Source organism: Meriones unguiculatus, chromosome 1 (assembly GCF_030254825.1).
Source record: "Meriones unguiculatus strain TT.TT164.6M chromosome 1, Bangor_MerUng_6.1, whole genome shotgun sequence".
NCBI classification, from domain to species: domain Eukaryota; kingdom Metazoa; phylum Chordata; class Mammalia; order Rodentia; family Muridae; genus Meriones; species Meriones unguiculatus.
Genome location: NC_083349.1, coordinates 90,645,539 through 90,664,610, shown reverse-complemented (window position 1 = coordinate 90,664,610; position 19,072 = coordinate 90,645,539). Strand labels below are relative to the sequence as shown.

General features: G+C 45.8%; 1 protein-coding gene across 1 annotated transcript in view; it reads right to left on the bottom strand.

The window, feature by feature from the left end:
- Window positions 1-19,016, bottom strand: part of Lhcgr (luteinizing hormone/choriogonadotropin receptor) — a 57,472-nt gene extending 38,456 nt beyond the window's left edge. The window contains exon 1 of the mRNA XM_021644503.1: window positions 18,844-19,016. Coding sequence (XP_021500178.1) covers window positions 18,844-19,016 — 173 coding nt within the window. The remainder of the gene's footprint in view (window positions 1-18,843) is intronic.
- Window positions 19,017-19,072: the final 56 nt, after the last annotated feature.

Below are 19,072 nucleotides of genomic sequence, written 5' to 3'. Positions count from 1 at the left end.
GAAATCTTGGAGTGGCCATGTGTGTTGGAATCCGTAAGCAGGCATCTCTACAGCCAGCCCCAAGGGACCTGAAAAACTGGTTATCTGTCAACTGTGAGGCCACCAGACCACCGCTGACCACCAGAAACTACTTGCACATGCTCTGGGTCGCCGTTTCCATGTAAGAGAACTCGGAGCTCCCCCCTTCTCTCTTGCCTCATCCAGAGATGGTCTCTGCGATCCCTTCCCCTAATAAACCTCCCACATGGAACCGGTTGTGTGGCGTGATTTGTGAACACCATGTGTAATTCTCTTCCGCACGAATCTAGCATTGGTGTGTTGGCCGGGAATAGGTTCCTCCAGTGGGCACACCATGTGTGTGGGGTGGGTGCCGGCACCCCACCGGGGCTGGAGACCTATCTTGTTCCAAATCTGCCCGTGACCCCCACTTTCCGGCAACCAGATCGCTACCACAACATCCAACACTGGCTAAATTGATGAGTTCCCCCCATTGGTTGGCATAAATGTTTCTCTGGGTAAGGGAAGATTGACTGTTGAGAGTCCGACAACTTCCCAGTACCCTTTGAGTTGGGGGAACCCCCAACCACCATCTTCACTGGCTACAGTTGACCCTTTTTGCTGGACCTCAACTTAGGGCCCCTTTTCCCTTGGGAGAGCCTCCCACACACATTCTCTTCTCCCTCCCCTCTCACTCGCACAGGAAAATCCTAGTGCTATGTGGACTGTGCTCTCTTGGGTAACTGTGCCCCTGATTTCTGGCCAAAAGCTGATTAGCTGTTGGATCTGGTAGGACCATCTAGACTGAGTCACACCTTGTCTTTGGGATGCCTCTGGAAGGTCACTGACTTCTCTGTCTCCCAATGGGGAACGCCCAGACATCCGTTCCCACAGCGTCCCCACTGGGATGTCTTCTGGAGAATTTTAAAACATCACACATGGAGCCTGAGTTAAAGGCCTCTAAGCTCATACACATCTGTAATAAAACTTGGTCTACATATTCTTTAGATAAGGGTTCAAATTGGCCAATTAACGGCCACATTAAATCCCAGTATATTTTACTGATCTTCTTAATTACTCTCAGTGATCTGGAAGGATATACCCTATGTTCAACCTTTCTTCTCCACTCTAAACCTTTTCGCTGGTCTTCCTGTCCTCCTACTCAACTTCTTCTAGCTATAAAGTCTCAATCTCAAGAGTTCTCTACCTTTGACCCTGCAGATGAACCTCACCTCACCGATTTCAACCCCAGCTTCTTCCTCTTCAGCTTCTCCAAAATCCTCACAACCTCTTCTACTTCCTCCTCTTCCCCTTAGGCTTCTCCAAAATCCTCACCCCTACCACCCCAGCAATAGGCTATCCCAATCGTCTTACTCTGGCACCCACTTTCACCACTGACAACTATTAGCACCCCTGCTACCCGTTCTTGCTCTATCACAAAGCCTGCTTTCTCTACTCAGCAGAAGCCAGCCTCAATTCTTCCCTTTCGGGAGGTAGCTAGTGTAGACGGCTTAATTAGGGTGCATGTTCCCTTCTCATTAACTGAACTTTCTCAAGTAGAAAAGAGATTAGGATCCTAGACCTCTTATCCTTCTACTTTCATTAAAAAATTTCAATATCTCACTCAATCTTATAGTCTCACCTTCCATGACATATATGTGATTCTTACCAATAACCTATTACCTGAGGAACACAGGTGAGTTTGGAAACAGGCTAGAATGCATGCAGATGAGGTTCACCAAACAAATGCTTCACATCTGGTTGGGGTTGAAGCGGTACCCGAGCAGGATCCACAGTGGGATTATAATACTCTGGAAGGCATTTTAGCCAGAGATCAGTTCACGACCTACCTCTTGGCTGGTCTCCGAAAGGTGGCCCTTAAACCAGTTAATTATGAAGAGCTCCAGGAGGTCATTCAGGACAGAAAGGAAAACCTGTCTCAATTCCTAGAGTACCTTATAAAGGCCCTTTTACAACACACTAATCTAGACCCTGAAAGTACAGAGGGCAGACAACTCTTAATGACCTATTTTTTTCTCCCAAAGTTACCCTGACATCAGGGCTAAGCTTAAATCCTTGGAGAGGGGACCTCTGACTCCACAGGCAGAAGTCTTAGTGCTGGCCTTTAAGGTGTACCATGGGAGAGATGAAAAAACCCACAAGCAAAAATACCAAATGCTGGCCGGAGGCCATTTGACTGGCCTCAGCCACTACCCAGGGTCCCTTGCCTTCTAAGGCATGAGGACCACCGGTCCTTGTCTCAAATGTGGTCAAAAGAATCAGTGGGTCCAGGCTTGTCCTACCCCCCGCAAGCCACTGGGGCCATGTCCAAAATGCCACTAAGAGGAACATTGGGGTGTTGACTGCCACCGTTTCTCCCATGATATGGGGGCATCACTCCCAGATCGCCCTCCGGCCGATATCCTAGGCCTGGTTATGGATGACTGGTTATGGAGGCCTGAACATGGATGACATGTTCCCTTGACCTGACCACTCACAAAATATTTTTGCCTTTACCTGGACTGACCCTGACACTCTTGTTTCTACTCAGCTTACCTGGACTGCTCTACCCCAGGAATTTCGGGACAGCCCACACCTTTTTGTCCAAGCCCTAGCTTCTGATCTACTCTCCTTATCTCTCCTTAAATCTAAACTTATACAGTATGTAGATGACCTTCTTCTCTGCAAGCCATCCCTACAAGTTAGCCAAACTAACACTTCTTCTCTTCTAAATTTCCTATCCAGCAGGGGCTATCAGGTCTCACCCTCCAAGGTCTGATTATCTACCTCTGAGGTCACTTACCTGGAACTAACAATAACCCCAACCCACAAGGACATCACCCTAAATAGAAAAGACCTAATACGGTTCAGGCAGTTCCCTCTAATAAAGAAGAAATTTTATCGTTTCTGGGAATGGCTGGTTTCTTATGGTCCTGGGTCCCCTCCTTTTCCCTTCTCAGCCATCCCTTATATGAGGCAGCCTTAGGCCCTCTGCATGAACTCCTTCTTAAGCCCGTTACTAAGCCCTTTTGGAGGTTCCACCAGGCTCTTCTTGAGGCCCCAGCCCTACATCTTCCAGACCTAACCCGTCCCTTCTCCCTCTATGTAACAGAAAAAGAGGGATATGCCCTTGGAGCCCTTGGTCACCAACTGGGACCCTCCTTTGCACCTGTAGCATACCTATCAAAAAAATTAGACCTGACAATCCAAGGATGGGCCCCCTGTATTCATGCCCTAGTGGCTGCGGAGCTCCTTATTTGAGAGTCAAAAAAACTAACTTTTGGGTCACCTATTACTGTCTTCTCTTCTCACAATCTGTCTCACCTTTTAACATATAAAGGCTTATAAACTTAACCTCCTTCCAGGGTCCTTTCCCTCCAGGTGGCGCTAATAGAAGATTCAATCCTTACTTTCCAACCATGCCCACCTCTTAATATTTCAAGCCTTCTTCCTTGACCTAATTCTGACTATTCCCCATTTCACTCTTGCACTGAAACTTTAGAGGAACTATTGCCCCACCTCTCACACATACAGTAGGGCACATTACCTCAGGCTACCTATACCTGGTATACAGATGACAGCTCCTTTGTACATGATGGAGTTCAAAAAGTGGGCTATGCTATAGTGTCGGATACTGAGGTGGTTGAGGCACAAGCCCTCCCTGCCCACATCACTAATCAACAGGCTGAACTAATAGCTCTTATCCGTGCCTTCCAATTGGCCCAGGGACAATCCCTTAATATCTACACAGACTCTGCATATGCCTTTCATATTCTTCTCTCTCATGTTGGCATCTGGAGAGAGAGTGGGTTACTTACAGAAAAGGGAGGCTCTGTAACCAATGCAGGCCAAATTATGGCCATGCTAGAAGCCTCCCACCTTCCCACAGCCATTGGAATAGTACACTGCCGGTCCCACTGGACAGACAATTCCATAGTTTCCAAAGGAAATAACTGGGCTGACGAGGCAGCTAAGACTGCGGCCCTTAAAGGCCTAGGCTCATCCCACTCACCACAAAACATCCCTACACCACACCCCACATCTCCCCTGCCCTCTCCTCACACTTGTCAGATTCTGTCCTATCTACACCAGCTCTTTCATCCTAACAGTCAAGCCTTGCCTAACTTTGTCAGGGCTCACCTGCAGCCTACCCCTGAGGACTTGTGTTTCCTAAAATCCATTACTGCCTCTTGTAAGATTTGCCAGACCTCAGCTCTTAACTCAGGATATTGTAGCCTGCCTTTCCCTACCCACCTGGCTAGAGGCTCTCTCCCTGGGACTGATTGGCAACTTGATTTTACCCACATGCCAGCAGTCAAACGTGTCTGGTACCTCCTGGTCTTGGTGGAGGCCATTCTCGGGATGGGTGGAGGCTTTCCCCACTACTAACAAAAGAGCTCAGACAGTTTCTGATCTCCTCTATGAGATTATCACACATATTGGAATTCCTACCTTCCTCCAGTCACACAATGGTCCTGAGTTCACTTTTCAGGTTTCCCAGACCTTAACTAAAGCTCTTGACATTCCTTGGTATTTTCATATCCCATACTATTCCCAGTCTTCAGGAAAGATAAAACGAACTAACTGATCCTTAAAAAACACTCTTGTTAAACTATCACAAGAGCTTCACCTCAGTTGGGTAAAACTCCTCCCCCTGGCCCTTTTCAGGCTACGAGCTTTCCCCCAAAAACCTCTATCTATCTCACCTTTTGAGCTCATGTATGGGAGACCAGTCCTAACTCCTGGTCTTTCAAGTAAATCCTTGCCTCTCTCTGACCACCTGCTTACTCCCAGACTCTGTCATCACTGTTTTCTTCTATGGGTCTTTACTGACCACTGTTTACCACGGCCATACACTAACCCCTGTCCATCTCCTGTTAACATTGGGGACCAGGTCCTTCTCTCTCCTCCAAACCAAAGGCCCCCAAAGGCAGGGTCCCTTTAAAGTGATTCTTGTAACCTCCACAGCTGCTAAACTTGAGGGCTTCCCTCAGTGAATTCATATATACCACCTCAAGCCTTTCACCCCCTTTCCTCAAGATAATGCCCCCTCCTACATATCAACTCCAACAGAACCCTGTTTCCTCAAGCTCCAGAAAACACCAGGATCAACCACCTTGTCTCCAGTTCCAGAGAAATGAGACCTCACTACAGGAGCTCTGTTCAACCCTACTGGATTGGATATGTATCTTTCCTCCTCTCCCTCTTGCCTATTTCTGTCCAAGGTAATCCCTGCATATGGAGATTAGAGGTTCAAGAAACCATCATTGATAATAAGCAGTCTCTCCAAATAGGGTCGGGAAATTGCTCTATGGAAGGCTGCCAGGAGCCGATTGGAATAGCCATCACCCCCACATCTATTTCTCCTCTCTTATTTGATAGAATTTTTGTTTGCTTCCTCTTTGATCAAACAAAGGATCATTGCAAAAAATGGCTGGACAGGTATGGAGGCTGCCTATACTGGTCTTGCTAAATCCATGCACCAGCACAGAAGAAGCTCCTTCACCTGTACAAAAAGACTCTCTACTTATACATCCAAGACCCATGGGATCCCAGATAGGAAGCAGGCGTTGCTGGAAAACTCTACCACTGATACACACCCTATTTACTGATAAGTACGATCCATATCCAGAGAAAATATGTCCCAATTACCCAAATCTGGGGATGGGAAAAGTAGAGAAGGTAATTAAACACTCTTCTAAGGTCATTTACTCTCTGACATCCCCTCTCCTAAATAATACAAACCTGTCATTTCATCTCCTACTTCAGACCCTGACCTTGGCCTACAAGCTCCTTAGTGTGACCCATCCTGGCCATTTTAAAGCTTTCTGGCTGTGTGTACCACCTGGGACCAACTCAGAAGTACCCCTAACAGTTTCTGCGGTGGCTCTGTCAAGTAACCTCACTTCACCATTTACTAACTGCCCTGACTCTGATGTTGCCACAACCCCCTACCTTTTTCATATCACCCTCTTTGGCGTGGCAAGCTGTTTCAAGGCATCCAGGACACACTCTGTAGGAATGCTAAGTTCTTAGAATGTAATAAAACTATAATCCTTGATACCTCATCTCAACCCCAATGCCCTACTGCTAATAATACCTCGATTCTTTGTGACACTCAGGTCTATCATTATGTGCCTGCCGGTTGGTCAGGAATTTGCACGCTGGTACTCCTCTTCCCTGAGCTGGGGGTGATAAAGGAAAAGGAGCCCCTACCAATGCCAGTCGTGGACTCAATATTTGCCCAGAAGGATAAAAGGGCAATTCAAATCCTGCCCCTCTTGGCTATTGCAGGAATCATGGCAGCTGTCGGGACTGGGACAGCAGGACTTGCCATTTCCCCCTAACTTTGTGCTATCAGCTTTCTTCCCAGTTCATCCAGGACCTTCAGCAAGTGGCTCAGACAATACTAACCCTCCAAGGACAGATTAACTCGCTGGCAGCAGTAGTACTTCAAAACCGACACTGATTGGATCTCCTCACAGCTAACGAAGGTGGCCTTTGCATCTTCTTCCAGGAGGAATGCTGTTTTTACATCAACCAGTCGGGTATAGTAAAAGACAAAATCCAAAAACTACAGACAAATTTACAAAAACGAAGGGAACAGCTTGAGACCTTTAGCTCCTGGGCCTTTGAGAGCCCCATATGGAAATGGATTCTGCCCTTCCTCACACCTTTCCTGCTTGTCTTTCTGCTTTTGCTTTTTGCACCCTGTTTACATTCCTCCAACAACAAATCAAAAATTCTCCAACTAAACCATTAATCAGTTACTCCTACAGGATTATCAACCTCTGCCCACAGAACCAGATGACAATGACCCCGATGGTGGGGACCAGCTCTACCCTGAGAATGACAACACCCCTAATCAGCAGGAAGTAGTTTGAAAAGCAAAGGTCACCCCGTGCCCTCTCCACCATGACCCCCTTCCTAGTTCCTCACTTTTTAATAAAACAAAAAGGGAGGAATGTTGGGATCTGTAAGCAGGCATCTCCAACCCCAAGGGACCTGACAACTGGTTATCTGGCATCTGTGAGGCCACCAGACCACCCGCTGACAACCGGAAACTACCTGCGCATGCTCTGGTCGCCGTATAAGAGAACTCGGAGCTCCTCCTCTCTCTCTTTCTCTCCTGCCTTGTCCAGAGAAGATCTCTGTGAGCCCTTCCCCTAATAAACCACCCACGTGTAACGGGTCGCATGGCGTGATTTTTGAACCCTCCGTGTAACTCTCTTTCACACGATTCAAACAACGTGATCACCACGTGATCGGATGACTGCTAGAAACACTGCACTAGATCTGTGAACCAGGGCAAGGGGCTCCTCACAGGCTGTTTGTCTCAGTTCCCCACTACACAGAGGCAGACTCAGCTAGGAAAAGGGCAGTGTATGGAGGCGTATGATAATTCAAGGACGGGTCTTGATACTGGCCTCCATATCTTTGGTCTAGTGTAGTATTTGCCAAGAATCAAGTCAGCCAACCATACAGTCTTTTGCTTTTCCTGTGAAAAATCTTACTTTCTAAATAGCCCTTGATGTTTTTGAGGGTGCACCATCAGACTTGAGCTTGAAGATGCAGCCTTGAAGCCCTCCGGAGTGGGTTTTCTCTCTTTGTCCAATTCTTGGCCAAGTACCGTCACTGCTTTTAACACTGCATGTTGTTTGGGAATTTTCCAGGTGTTTATACAAACTCTTCTGACGTTGAGCACGTGGTTTCTGCTGGCTTCTGCTTCTACCCAGCCTGTTCTTCCAGCCTCTTTGTTCTCCACCAATCTCCACTCCACACCATTCTGGGTCTCCTAAATGGCTCTTTTTCAATTTCCTTTGGATTTCTTCATTCCTTTTCTATTCCTCTTCCTGACAACTCTCATTCTGCCACTTGTTGGGGGTTGGCCTGGTGCTATGTATTTTAATGCTAATTACTGGTCCCCAGGATCTTGTCCCTGTTCAGAAGAGCACATTCACATGCAAACCTATCCTTGTTCTGTAAACCTGCATAAGTTACTATACCTGATTATTGGTTAAACGGCCTATACCTGGACAGGGCAGAGTGGGGTAGGCCCGGCTAAGGTCCCTGGACTTCCGGGACAGGAGAGAATAAGAGGAAGGAGGATGCTATGATGGGTTTGTGTGAAAAACAAAAACAAAATAAAACCAAACAAGAAAACCAAAGCACGTGTGCTGGGAGGACGGACTTCAATAATGTCCTGAAAAGGCCAAGATGAAGAATACAAGCAAATACTTTGGGATTATGGATGAAAGGTCGACCAGATGAGGAGGATCAAGGCAGATGGCATTGGATGGGGGCTGGGAGATGGGTGGTGAAGTTATTGAGCCAGCATAGGTGAAGTATAGGCCTGGCCCAAGGTAAATAAGGTAATTATAAAATGTAACAGGTATCTATGTCTTATTATTTGTGATAGCAGGTTAAATAATACCTCCGTGATAACCTTTGGGCCAATAAAAAACATCATATAGCCCAGTACTCATTCTTTTATTTACCACAGCAGCCATTCTAGTGCTTAAGTATCTTCTGTGATGTCTCTTGGCCTAGTAAACCATCAACAAAAGTCTTAGACTGAGTGTACCCATGTCTTAACCTTTGTACTTTCTGCCTTTTTCATACACTAGACATGTATTGTCCAGTATGACAGCCACTAGCCCACATGTGGTCAGGCCACAATCCGCTGAGAATGTGTCGGAATTGTGGTGACTTGCAAGTTTCAAAAACACTAATTGTTGAAGACTTGATAAGAAAAAAGTGAAATATCTCAATAAGTTTTGAATTGCTTGCTAATTGAGGTGATCATATTTTACATACACTGTGTTAAATAGTTTGCTAAAATTCATTTCAGCTTTAAAAAGCTTCTTACATATGGCTACCAGAAACTTTTAAATTGTGCCCATGGCTCATATTGTCCCTCTGGATAGTGTCTCCCTAGGCAAATCTGATTGCTTGTGCTTCTTGGACTTGCCTCACATGTCCCTGACTCATTCACACCGTTTCTACACCTGGCAATCTTCACCCTGAGCTGTGGGCCAAATTCTGCCCTTACTTCTAGGTCCTTCTTTCCCAAAAGCTATAGTTTGTTAAGGAAAAAGTCCAATGCTGTGTGTGGGATACTCCTCTCAAGTTGTTGGTCAGGGTAACATGAAGACCCCAAAATAATACAGGCTATTGTTACTGCTCTTAGTTGCCCACAAGAACTCAAGGATAAAACCATATTGCTTTGGTTGCAGAACATGGAGAAATCAGGTTAGTACTAACCAAGTTGGTTTCTTCCCTGCTAGCTAGCTTTCATACTACTGGAAGGTGCTATGTGCGGCTGATGGTAAAAAAGTCATCAACAGTTTTATTTAGCTGTAAACTTTATCAATTACAGAAATGACCAGTGTGGCAAGATCCTACATGGATGCAATAGTGGCATGAATGTTAGGGTAACCAACTGCGTTCTGGTTGTATTTAAGGCCCATTACACAGGAAGAAATACATGTCTAGTGCTATGACTTTTTGAGAATGCATGGTTGGGGCGCTTACAGACCCCTTAGGCCTGTAAAGTACTATTATTTTTCTAAATGGACATAGCATCAAAATGCCCTCTGGATTCCTATCTCTATGCCCTTAGATTGGTGCTGCTCTCAGACCTTACCAGTGAAGTTTTTTTTTTTTTTTTTTTGTCTAATGGATGGTAGTTAGTTCAGAAACTCATGACTGACCAAAGGTCAGGGAGTAAGTGTCACGGTGTGCTAAAAAAGAAATGGGACATCTGTATGTGCCTTTCCTCCTACTATTAGGGTTAAGGAACCACTGCATAGGACGGGGCAGAAAGACTGTAAGTACCAGAAGCTGGAATGGACCAGAGTGAAACAGTGCTTTCTGGACATGGAAAGCTTGCTATAGTCATGAGCTCATACCAGCTGGGTGGTCTGCACAAGGTCTAGCCAGTCAACATTCTAAAACGGAGGACAGAGGGTCATTAGCCCCAACTCCTCCTAAGGTGCTATTGTCAATTAATGGCTTCCGAAGGAGAGAGAGTTGGCTCCCTTTAAGAGTGGGTCCCTGGTAGGTCTCCAGTGGATGAGTATGTGGGCAGTTCAAATTAAACTTGGTAGGCTATTTTTTAAAATAAGGTTGTGAAACTGGCAAGAAGTATGGGGAGGTGGATCTGAGAGGCATTAGGGGGAGGGCTAGGAGTGAGTATTATCAAAACACACTGCAATTCTCAAAGGCTTAACAAAATATTATATTTTAAAACCTTATATAATACTAATCCAACACAAGACAGGAACTCACCATGTGCTTTTATTCATAGCTTCTCACTGTGACAGACTGAAGCTATCTGGACTATACTTCAAGGCAACTTTCCTTCCTTGGCAGGGCCTAGAATGGATGAGTGCACTGATTTGGAGGTGAGTCTTCTATTTGTCCCGGGTCACTCTTAAATCTCTAAAGGGCATGTGACTTGTTTTTCACTTTGTCTCTCCACTGTTTAGGGATAGGGGAACTGAGAGGAGATGTGAGCATCCCTGCTTGGTAATTTTCTCTTATATTTTCTGCTCATATAAGGCTCGCTTGACAGCCTTTTAGGGAGATGACAGAGAACAACTTTCCGTGAAATGTTTTGACGCTAGGGAGCCACTTTGAGAGTTTGCATTTGCTCACTGATTTAAACTTCCAGCCAGTTGGCGCTTCCCCAGTAGGAAGTGTGGTCTGAGTGCCTTGCATCTAAGATGGCCGTTTCTAGAGCACCCAGGAAGCTTCCACAAGGAGTTTATGAAAGACCCTGTGAATGAAGATGTTAAGAAGACTCTGTGGATAATGGCTTTTCCAAGTCATTTGTGCACCGACTAAATTAAAAATATAAAGCCTCAGAGAAAAATGGTAAACACATCTAAACCCTTGCTCAAAATCCATTTAAAGTTTCCTAAAGACACATAGGAAAATAACTCAATGTGCCCTCTAAACTAGAATTCTTCCAGCAATAATATAACATGGCAAGAATAACTCTGGCAAATGAAACTACATGTTGAATTCTCCCCAGGGAATGTCTGTGTCATCTGTAATGATTTCTCAAAAATATTTCTCAGAGGTAGAGAATATTATGTTGTCAGGGCAGCGACCCGGTGGAAATGCTTCAGGAAGCTCGGTCATTCATTACAAGCTTCTCCTTCCTGATACTTAAAACATCTTTCCCTCGATTTTCCTTTGGAACTGAATGTGTACAAACCAGCTGCAGCTGTTATACCCAATACTATTAATTAATATGAGGATGGAGTTAAGTTCCTCAAATTAGAAAACTCAACTTGGTCAATGCCCTTCGCCCAGGCTTCTTTAGCTAGAAAAAAGACGGTTCCTACCTCTGAACTCTACCATGTTTATGATTCTCAGGTTGTAAGCACCTGCATTCCCATCAGGCATCTGAGCATTGTTCTTCTCTCTCATACGACTGACAGGAAGACTGTGAGTTCCCGGACGGCAGGGTGTGGGAGTCTTTGGATGCCATAGTTCAGTGTATAGATCCTGAGGATCAGTAAGTCTGAGCTGAACATTGTGTGTGTGTGTGTGTGTGTGTGTGTGTGTGTGTGTGTGTGTGTGTGTGTTTAGCCTGAGGCTCTGGGATGGGAAATGAGGAAAGAAAAGTATGTAAAAGGGGCGTGGCTATCCTATGGGGAAGCTGAATCTGAAATCAGCTTAGACCAGGGGAGGGATATTTCAGAGGCAGCTTGGACTGTGTCGTCAGATCATTAAACTCCAGGCAATAATGAGCTGTGTTATTTTGAGATTTTTTAATGCATTTCCCTCCCAGATTGAGTGGAACCACTGGGTGATATTTTTCTAATGAACACCTTTCAGGCACACTCTTCTGTTGGGTGTGGCCCTTGGGTGGTAGGTATTTGCTGTGCAGTTATATCTGAGCTGTGGGTTTTTCAGTCTTCCTGTGTCATCAGTTTGTTATAACAATACTTTGTCATTGTGTGAAACCTTGATTTTTTTAGTACTCTTGGCTCTGTTGCCATGCTTATCCTCTTCACACAGAGTCCCACACAGAGGCAGGGTCCATTACATTCTCTGCATACAAGGCATGGGGTTTTACTGCTAGGCCAAATATGCAATGAAAATTAGGGAAGAGGGCCTGTACTAGAATCAAGACTGCCCAGGATTGTCATCCTGATCAAGCAGACCATCTTGGGGTTGTGTCAGACTCTGCCTTTTCACACCAGAGCATCCCTTCCCCAGTGTTCAAGATGCTACTGCTGATGGTCATGAGAAGTCAGGGGCCCAGGAGTAACCTCACAGCATCAGAGTCAAGGACAGCAAGGGGCCTTCCTTCTCTAAGTTGTTTTTGTGAAATAGGCGTCTTTGTATTTGGCTCAGGTGGCCTTAAAGGGCTATCATTCAAGGCCATGTTCAAGGAGCTGTGAGCAGCTGGCTGCGTAGGAGGGGTGTCATCTCCCAACAGTGTGGACACTGAAAAGATGGAGACCCAGGGGAGAAGCCACTAAGAACTGCCTACAAGCCAGAGCCTGGTGAGAGGTGTTCTCTTAATTCTCTTCTAAAATCATGAATAGATCTGGTGGGAAATTAGCTAATCTTCATTAAAATCTGCATTTTTTTTTTCTGAAAGCGAGAGAAAATTCAGGTACAGAGAACATTGGTTCCAAAGAGCCAGGGCACTTCCATTTTAAGTGAACAAGGCTTCTGTTTTTGTTCCTGATTAAAAACCTCATGAACAACCAGAGTTACTCATGGTTAAGGGACCTCGAGCCTGTACTTGGGAGATGGCATTTTGGAAAGAAGGTTTTGTTGCCTTACTTTAAGAAATGAAGTCTGGGGCTGGAGAGATGGAACAGTGGTTAAGACCACATGCTGCGCTTGCAGAGGACCTTGAGTTTGATTCCTACACCCCTGTGATGGATCATAACCTGTTATTCCAATTCCAGGAATCTAATACTTTCTTCTGGCTTCACTGGGCACCAGACACCTATGTGGTGTATATACATACATGTAGGCAAACACTCATATATATAAATAAATATTTTTAAAATTATATATATATATATAATTTCTCTCTCTCTCTCTCCCTCCCTCCCTCTCTCTCTCTGTGTGTGTGCATGAGTTTATGTGCACTGTGTACATGCAAGTGCTCAAAGAAGCCAGAGGGTGACAGAACCTCTGGAACTGGAGTTACAGACAGTTGTAAGCTACCTGATATGGGTGCTGGGAACCAAATTTGGGTTCTCCCCAAGAGCAGTATGTGCTGCTATCTGTGGGGTCATCTCTTCAGCCCCAAATAAATAATATAAAAATAAAAAAGTAATTGAAAGCCAACTAATGGGCTTGAGAGGCAGATAGTAGTAGGTTAGCAAGCAGAAATGAGCTCTGGATTCACAGATTTTGGAGTTAAACAACCAAAACCCCAGATAGCCCAAGGAATTACTGTTTTCTAAGCAAGGATCTACCCCCAAAGCCAAACAGCTTCTTATTGACTCAGCTTTTCCTTGAGGTTTCAGTAGCTGTTTGTGTTGGAGTATTCTGCTAGGGGGCATCATTTACTGTCTTTAAAAGGATGATTTTAAAAACAAAGCCTGGTCCTTGAAGAGCTTGGTACAAGGAGACTATTTATCAGCTCATCCAAATGTAAGGATTGCCTTCAAAGCATGGCAGGACTGGCTGTCAAAAGATCAAACTTTTGCAGGAGTCTAAGTTCTTGCAGGGGCTTGGAAGACTCACTCTTCTGTTCTCCAGACACTTTCCTGTGATCTGATAGCTGGTGTTCCCTGCTCTGGGACCCTATATGTCCCAATGCACTTGCCTTGATGTTATTAATTTTCTTTTTAATGGCTCCTGGGATAGTGACCAATGATTAAAGCAATTTTGATGAGTATAGTCATATGAATAAGTTGTAGCTAAAATACCTCTTGTTCTATTGATTGGTTGATTGACAGACTGCAGATTGCAGCTCAGGTTCTCACGCCTGCCACGCAAGCTCTGTCACTGACTTACACTCCCAGCCAGGCCTTGCTTTTCTGGAGATACAGGTGCTGTTTATGGTTAAAAGACAGGCAGAGAGCCAGCAGACTGTAGGGTCTGGATGCTAACACAACACAAAGGTACAAAGAACTCCCCTGACTATCCATAGACCCGTCACTGGTACTGACCTTGAGTAGATGGAGATTTAGAAAGTGATGTTTGGCTGTGGCATGAGTTAGCATATATTCTCCCTTTTGCATAGGTTTATTGTTCTCTTAATCTACCTCATCAAGTTCCCAGGGTTGGCTTTGCACGCACTGTGAAAACAAGGCTGACCCTGAATTGCTAGACATAGGACAATCCTTCTGCCTTAGATTCCTGAGTGCTGGGATTATAGACTTGCATTGCCCCACCCAGCCTGTCTACTCAATTCAATCATGGAACAGCTTGATAAACACTTTAATTACCATAATGCCTATGAAATGCTGGGACTCTTGAGCTGAGTCAGACTTCTTCAAATGGTTCTCACTCCAGCATTTTGGTTGGAAATCAAAAGCCAAGGGAAGTTTTGCTTTCAGAAAGCCTTTCTATTTTGGCTTGTCATATTTTGCTAGAACAGTGACTACTGGCATCTAGTCAGGGGTCAGGGATGATGGCCAACAGTCCTCCACAGCAAACCATCACTGTCCCCAAATGCCAAGGTACTGAGGTTCAAATGCCTAGCTTACCAGAGGAGGCCCACTTGAACAAAGGATAAAATATGGAAGACGTGACTGCAGGCTGTCAAGGCAAGTATGCAGAGAGCCTGGGGCAGTGTGTGTATATGTGTGTGTGAGAGTGTGTGTGTGCACTCATGTGTGTACTGTGTATAGCAAGCATGGTGAAGGCTTTAAGGGAAAGGGATTCCTAGCCATGGTTTGTTCTTTTCTCTTTGCATGCAAGCACCAAACAGTGACTTGAATTAGTCAACTGTACAACATTTTGTACAGATCTCTGGGTAATTAGTCAAAGATTTCTGATGACTTTTCATCTTCCTTTAAAATTCTTTTTTTTTTTTCTCCAGCAGGTCTGAGAGAAGGAAGGACTCACACAGTTTTGTTCTTTTCTTTCTGGCCAGGCCCCTCTAGTGGGACATGTAGTTCTTGTATGTTTTCTTCTTTTTTTATGTCAAGGTTCAGCTTCCTCACCCTTGACCCACAAAGCCTTTCTCTGGAGAACTCGGTCCCTTAGGATTCTTAGAGCCTTATTCCCTCTCTCTCCTCCCACACTCGTCTCCTGTGAGTTTCTCCCTTGATCAGCTTCTCAGAACAGAGCCACTGTCCCCACGTGTGCCAACCATCACCGCACTGAGTGCTGTACTAGCGCTGGCCCCCCTGGAGGGGGGCTGAGAGAGAGAGAGAGAGAGAGAGAGAGAGAGAGAATCGGGAAAGTGCCGGATGCTCATCTTCCAGGCATGTTGAACCAGTGGGTTCTCAGGTGTTCTCCTTGCAGAGTCTGGATTGTGCCATAAGCGAGCATCTAGAAGCTTAATCTCTGTTCAGTAGGCTCAACATGCAAAAAATAAATTGCTATGATTATTATTAGCATCTAGTTACTTACAGGTTTTCAGAAACTGTTTCCATATCAAGCAGATCAACCTTCCTGTTGTCATAGAGACAAAGATCTTTATATAATTATGTGCAAGGTGATTTCTCCCCTCCCCCAACCAGTTGCATAGAGCTAATATGAAAAAAGGAAAGGGAAAATTTTAAATTATTTTTTTCCATTTAGCACCCCCCATTAAGACAAATGAAAATGTAGGAGGCTGTTTCTTGTGTCATAGTTTAGGTTTTAAACACTTATGTCTTTAATGAGAAATGGAAGGGAGGAAAAAATATGAATAATTTGAACAATGTCATTTTGAAAAATTGCCAGCAGCGGGTTGTCAGTGATAAGCAATTATCACTCATGCACTTTTTGTTCTTTTTAAACAAAATAGTGAACTTCAGACAAAGGGCTTAGAAGGTTGAGTTTTCAGCATGACTGAAATGACTGAAGCAGAATTGTATCTACTGAAGGAGACTGATGAATTCTGAGGCTCTTTGCAGTACTCCCTTTCTTGAACCTCCACAGCCTGGGTGCCCCTCCCTTCTGCAAAGCCTAACCCAGAATACTTGTTCATGCCAGACCGCAGCTCCCTTCTGGCAGCCTGACTTCAAAACCTCAGCTCTCTTCTATTTATTAACTTCCAATAATTTATTATCCAGAGCACTTTCTGTATTGTGATTTTTTTCCTTTATTCACTTCGCATCACAAATGATAAATTCATGAGGGGTGACAGCCTGTGGCCCTCCACTTTTATTTCCTATCTTTTGTTTCAATATTGCCTTACACCTTGATCACTCACTTTCTTTCTAGGACACAGCCTGCCGGTTTCCTAAGACTAACTCTTTCCTTGAGTTAGTTTCCTTGAGGTTTTAGACTGGGGCTTCTCTATCTACTCTACTTGAGAGTTCACACTAACAAATATGTCCTCCCTCAGCCCTAGTGTTCTCTGCCTGTCATTCTCTATGAGGAAAAACAAAACAAAACCTTCCATTGTCCTGATTGGCTCCCATCTGTCTCTGAGTTTGGGCTTTTTAATTTTATGCATTCTTCTTCTTCCAATAAATAGGCATATGCATGGAGGAGGTGATAGAGAAGGGACACATATAGCAGGAGGAAGTTTATGCCATTATCAAGAGCAACACTTTGGTTCTTAACTTCAGTGTTCTCTGGTGATTTCACAGAGTTTCTGATTCAGTATGGTGGGCAGAGCCTGGGATCCCAGCCTAGCCTGGAGGAGCGAGTGTTGCGGGCCCACGTTCACACTTGGAGAAACATTGTTCGGAACTGGCAGCCTTCCTGTCTTTCCACGTGCCTCGGTATTTTAATTGGGAGGTTGGGTTCTCAGTGCTGTTCCTACAGTGGCTCTACCTCCACAGAGCTCACAGCTGAAGAACAAGGTCACCTCTCAGTCACCTGGTGGTCAGGAAGTGTGACCTTGCCGTGCTTGGGTGGGGCTCTTCAGATGTCTAGGAGAGGATCTCACAGTGGATGCTAAGGTAGGCCCCATGGAGAATGCTGAGGATTCTCTAGGATCCCTCGTGGATAGTAAAGGGCTTCCAAGCCCCAGAGCCAACTCCTAAGAACCAGAATTGCTCATTGTAATTTTGGTGTTCCTGCCTCCCACCTGGCCAGAGTGAACACAGCATCTGTTTTGAAGGCTTGTTAAACCATGCTGCGGGACAGTCAAATAGTGTGTTGCATTTTCATTTCCGCTTTCCTCAGGGAAGGGGCCTGCCAGGGTCCTCACCGAGGCAACACGTGAGCAGCTCAACATCAAAGCGGCTAGGATGTGGCTCATCTATTCCTTCTCCATCTTCCTCTGGAGAGGCAGTTACCACCCAGTACCAATGTTGAATAAGTTGGGAGCAGTTTTTTAATTAAAGGAAAAAATAATTTTCTTTGAAAGACAATTAATAAAGGTAATTAATAAAGTTTTTCTTTGCAGCATGGTAGCTGAGGGACATGGAGCAAGGGATGTTCCACCTAGTTAGATCTCAAGAGTCTTCTAAAGGGTGAGCTCCGTGCGTGAAGGGCTGTTAGTCATACAGCCCCTCCTAGGCGCAGTGCGGGAAGCGTGCCACAGAAGGGCAAGCCAGAACTTGGGAGATGGTTCCACACATTTGTTGATTGATTGAAACAAATTCTATCAGCGTGGCCATCCCCTTCAGGGATTAGAGCTGACAAGATAATTAATGGAAGCTAATTAACAGAAACCCCTCAACCCTTAACTGTCTTTCTCAACCACAGTATTCCTAGAAGGCCATTAAGTTGTCCACAGGGGGCAGACCAAGTGCTCAGGGGGACTGTCATTGGTTCTCGCAGAGCCCAGGGAAGACCTCCGCAGACCTGGTGCGTATGGGCTGCCCCCTGCTTCCTTTGGTGGTTTTACTGAAATTTAAGTCGTATAACGTAAAATTCAACCATTTCAAGTGTACAGGGCCATGGTTTTAGAGTGCATACATGAAACCATTACCACAATCCAGTTTTAGAAAAAACTCATCACCCCAGCCTTCCCCATGTTACCAGACACCCACCGTTGCCCACCCATCCTCAGCCCTGGGAGATGGCCTTCCCTTCCTGCCTTCCATCCATCTAGCCATTTCCATATAAACAGGATCATGCAACATGAGGAACGCTTTTCCTAACCGGAGGGCATTTGGTATCTTGGCACTGGTAGCCCCCTCCCGTCTTCATCCCATAACTTCAGGAAGCAGTCGCCTTTCTCTGCTTGCTGATGCTGCAGCGCCTTTTCCATGTCCACGAGTGGCACAGCAGAAGCCAGTGTGCTTCTTTCACTGCTTAGCTAGCCACACTGTGCAAACACACTGCTGCGGGCACTGAAGAGCTCACCTGGTGGCCGGAAGCCAGACTGCTGCCATCCCTGCTGACAAATCAGGTCACCCCTGGCCCTAGCGAAAAGCCCTGATAGATACTACAGGCAAGGAGCCCACAGCAACCTTCCTAGACCCCGCTGGCCAAGGCTCAGACCCATTCAGACTGCTCAGGCAGAGAATGCTGGTGAAGGGGTTCCCGGTCCACCAGAGCTTCAGGCAGCGGCAGAGAGAAGCCTCCTGTGACTTTGGGGCAGTTTTAAGTCACCTGCCTCAGTCTCCCCCATGGGGAAAGTGCAGGTCTGGACTGTGAAGGAGGAGTAAAGACAGTCTCAAGCTCTGGGTCTTCATCACTGGGAAGCGTGAGGAGTTTGCTAGGGGGAAAAGTTATGTCCTGCTGTCCAGCAAAGGAGCCCAACATTGAGTAGCAAAAGGCAGGGACCAGGGGCGGTGTACTCACAGTCGGGCAAGGCCAGCTCGAGGGCCAGGGCAGCGCAGGGCCCCATCAGGCGTGCAGTCACAGGGCTCGGGGCAGCGCGACCCTGACAGCTGTCCGGACTGCAGCGGTGATGGCTTCAGCACCAGCATAGCCAGCGCCAGCAGCAGTCTGAGTGCTGGGGTCCTCCGCCCCATGGCCTGCCAGCCTGAGTGTGAGCTCGCGTGGCCGGGCCAGTATGCTGAAACGCCCG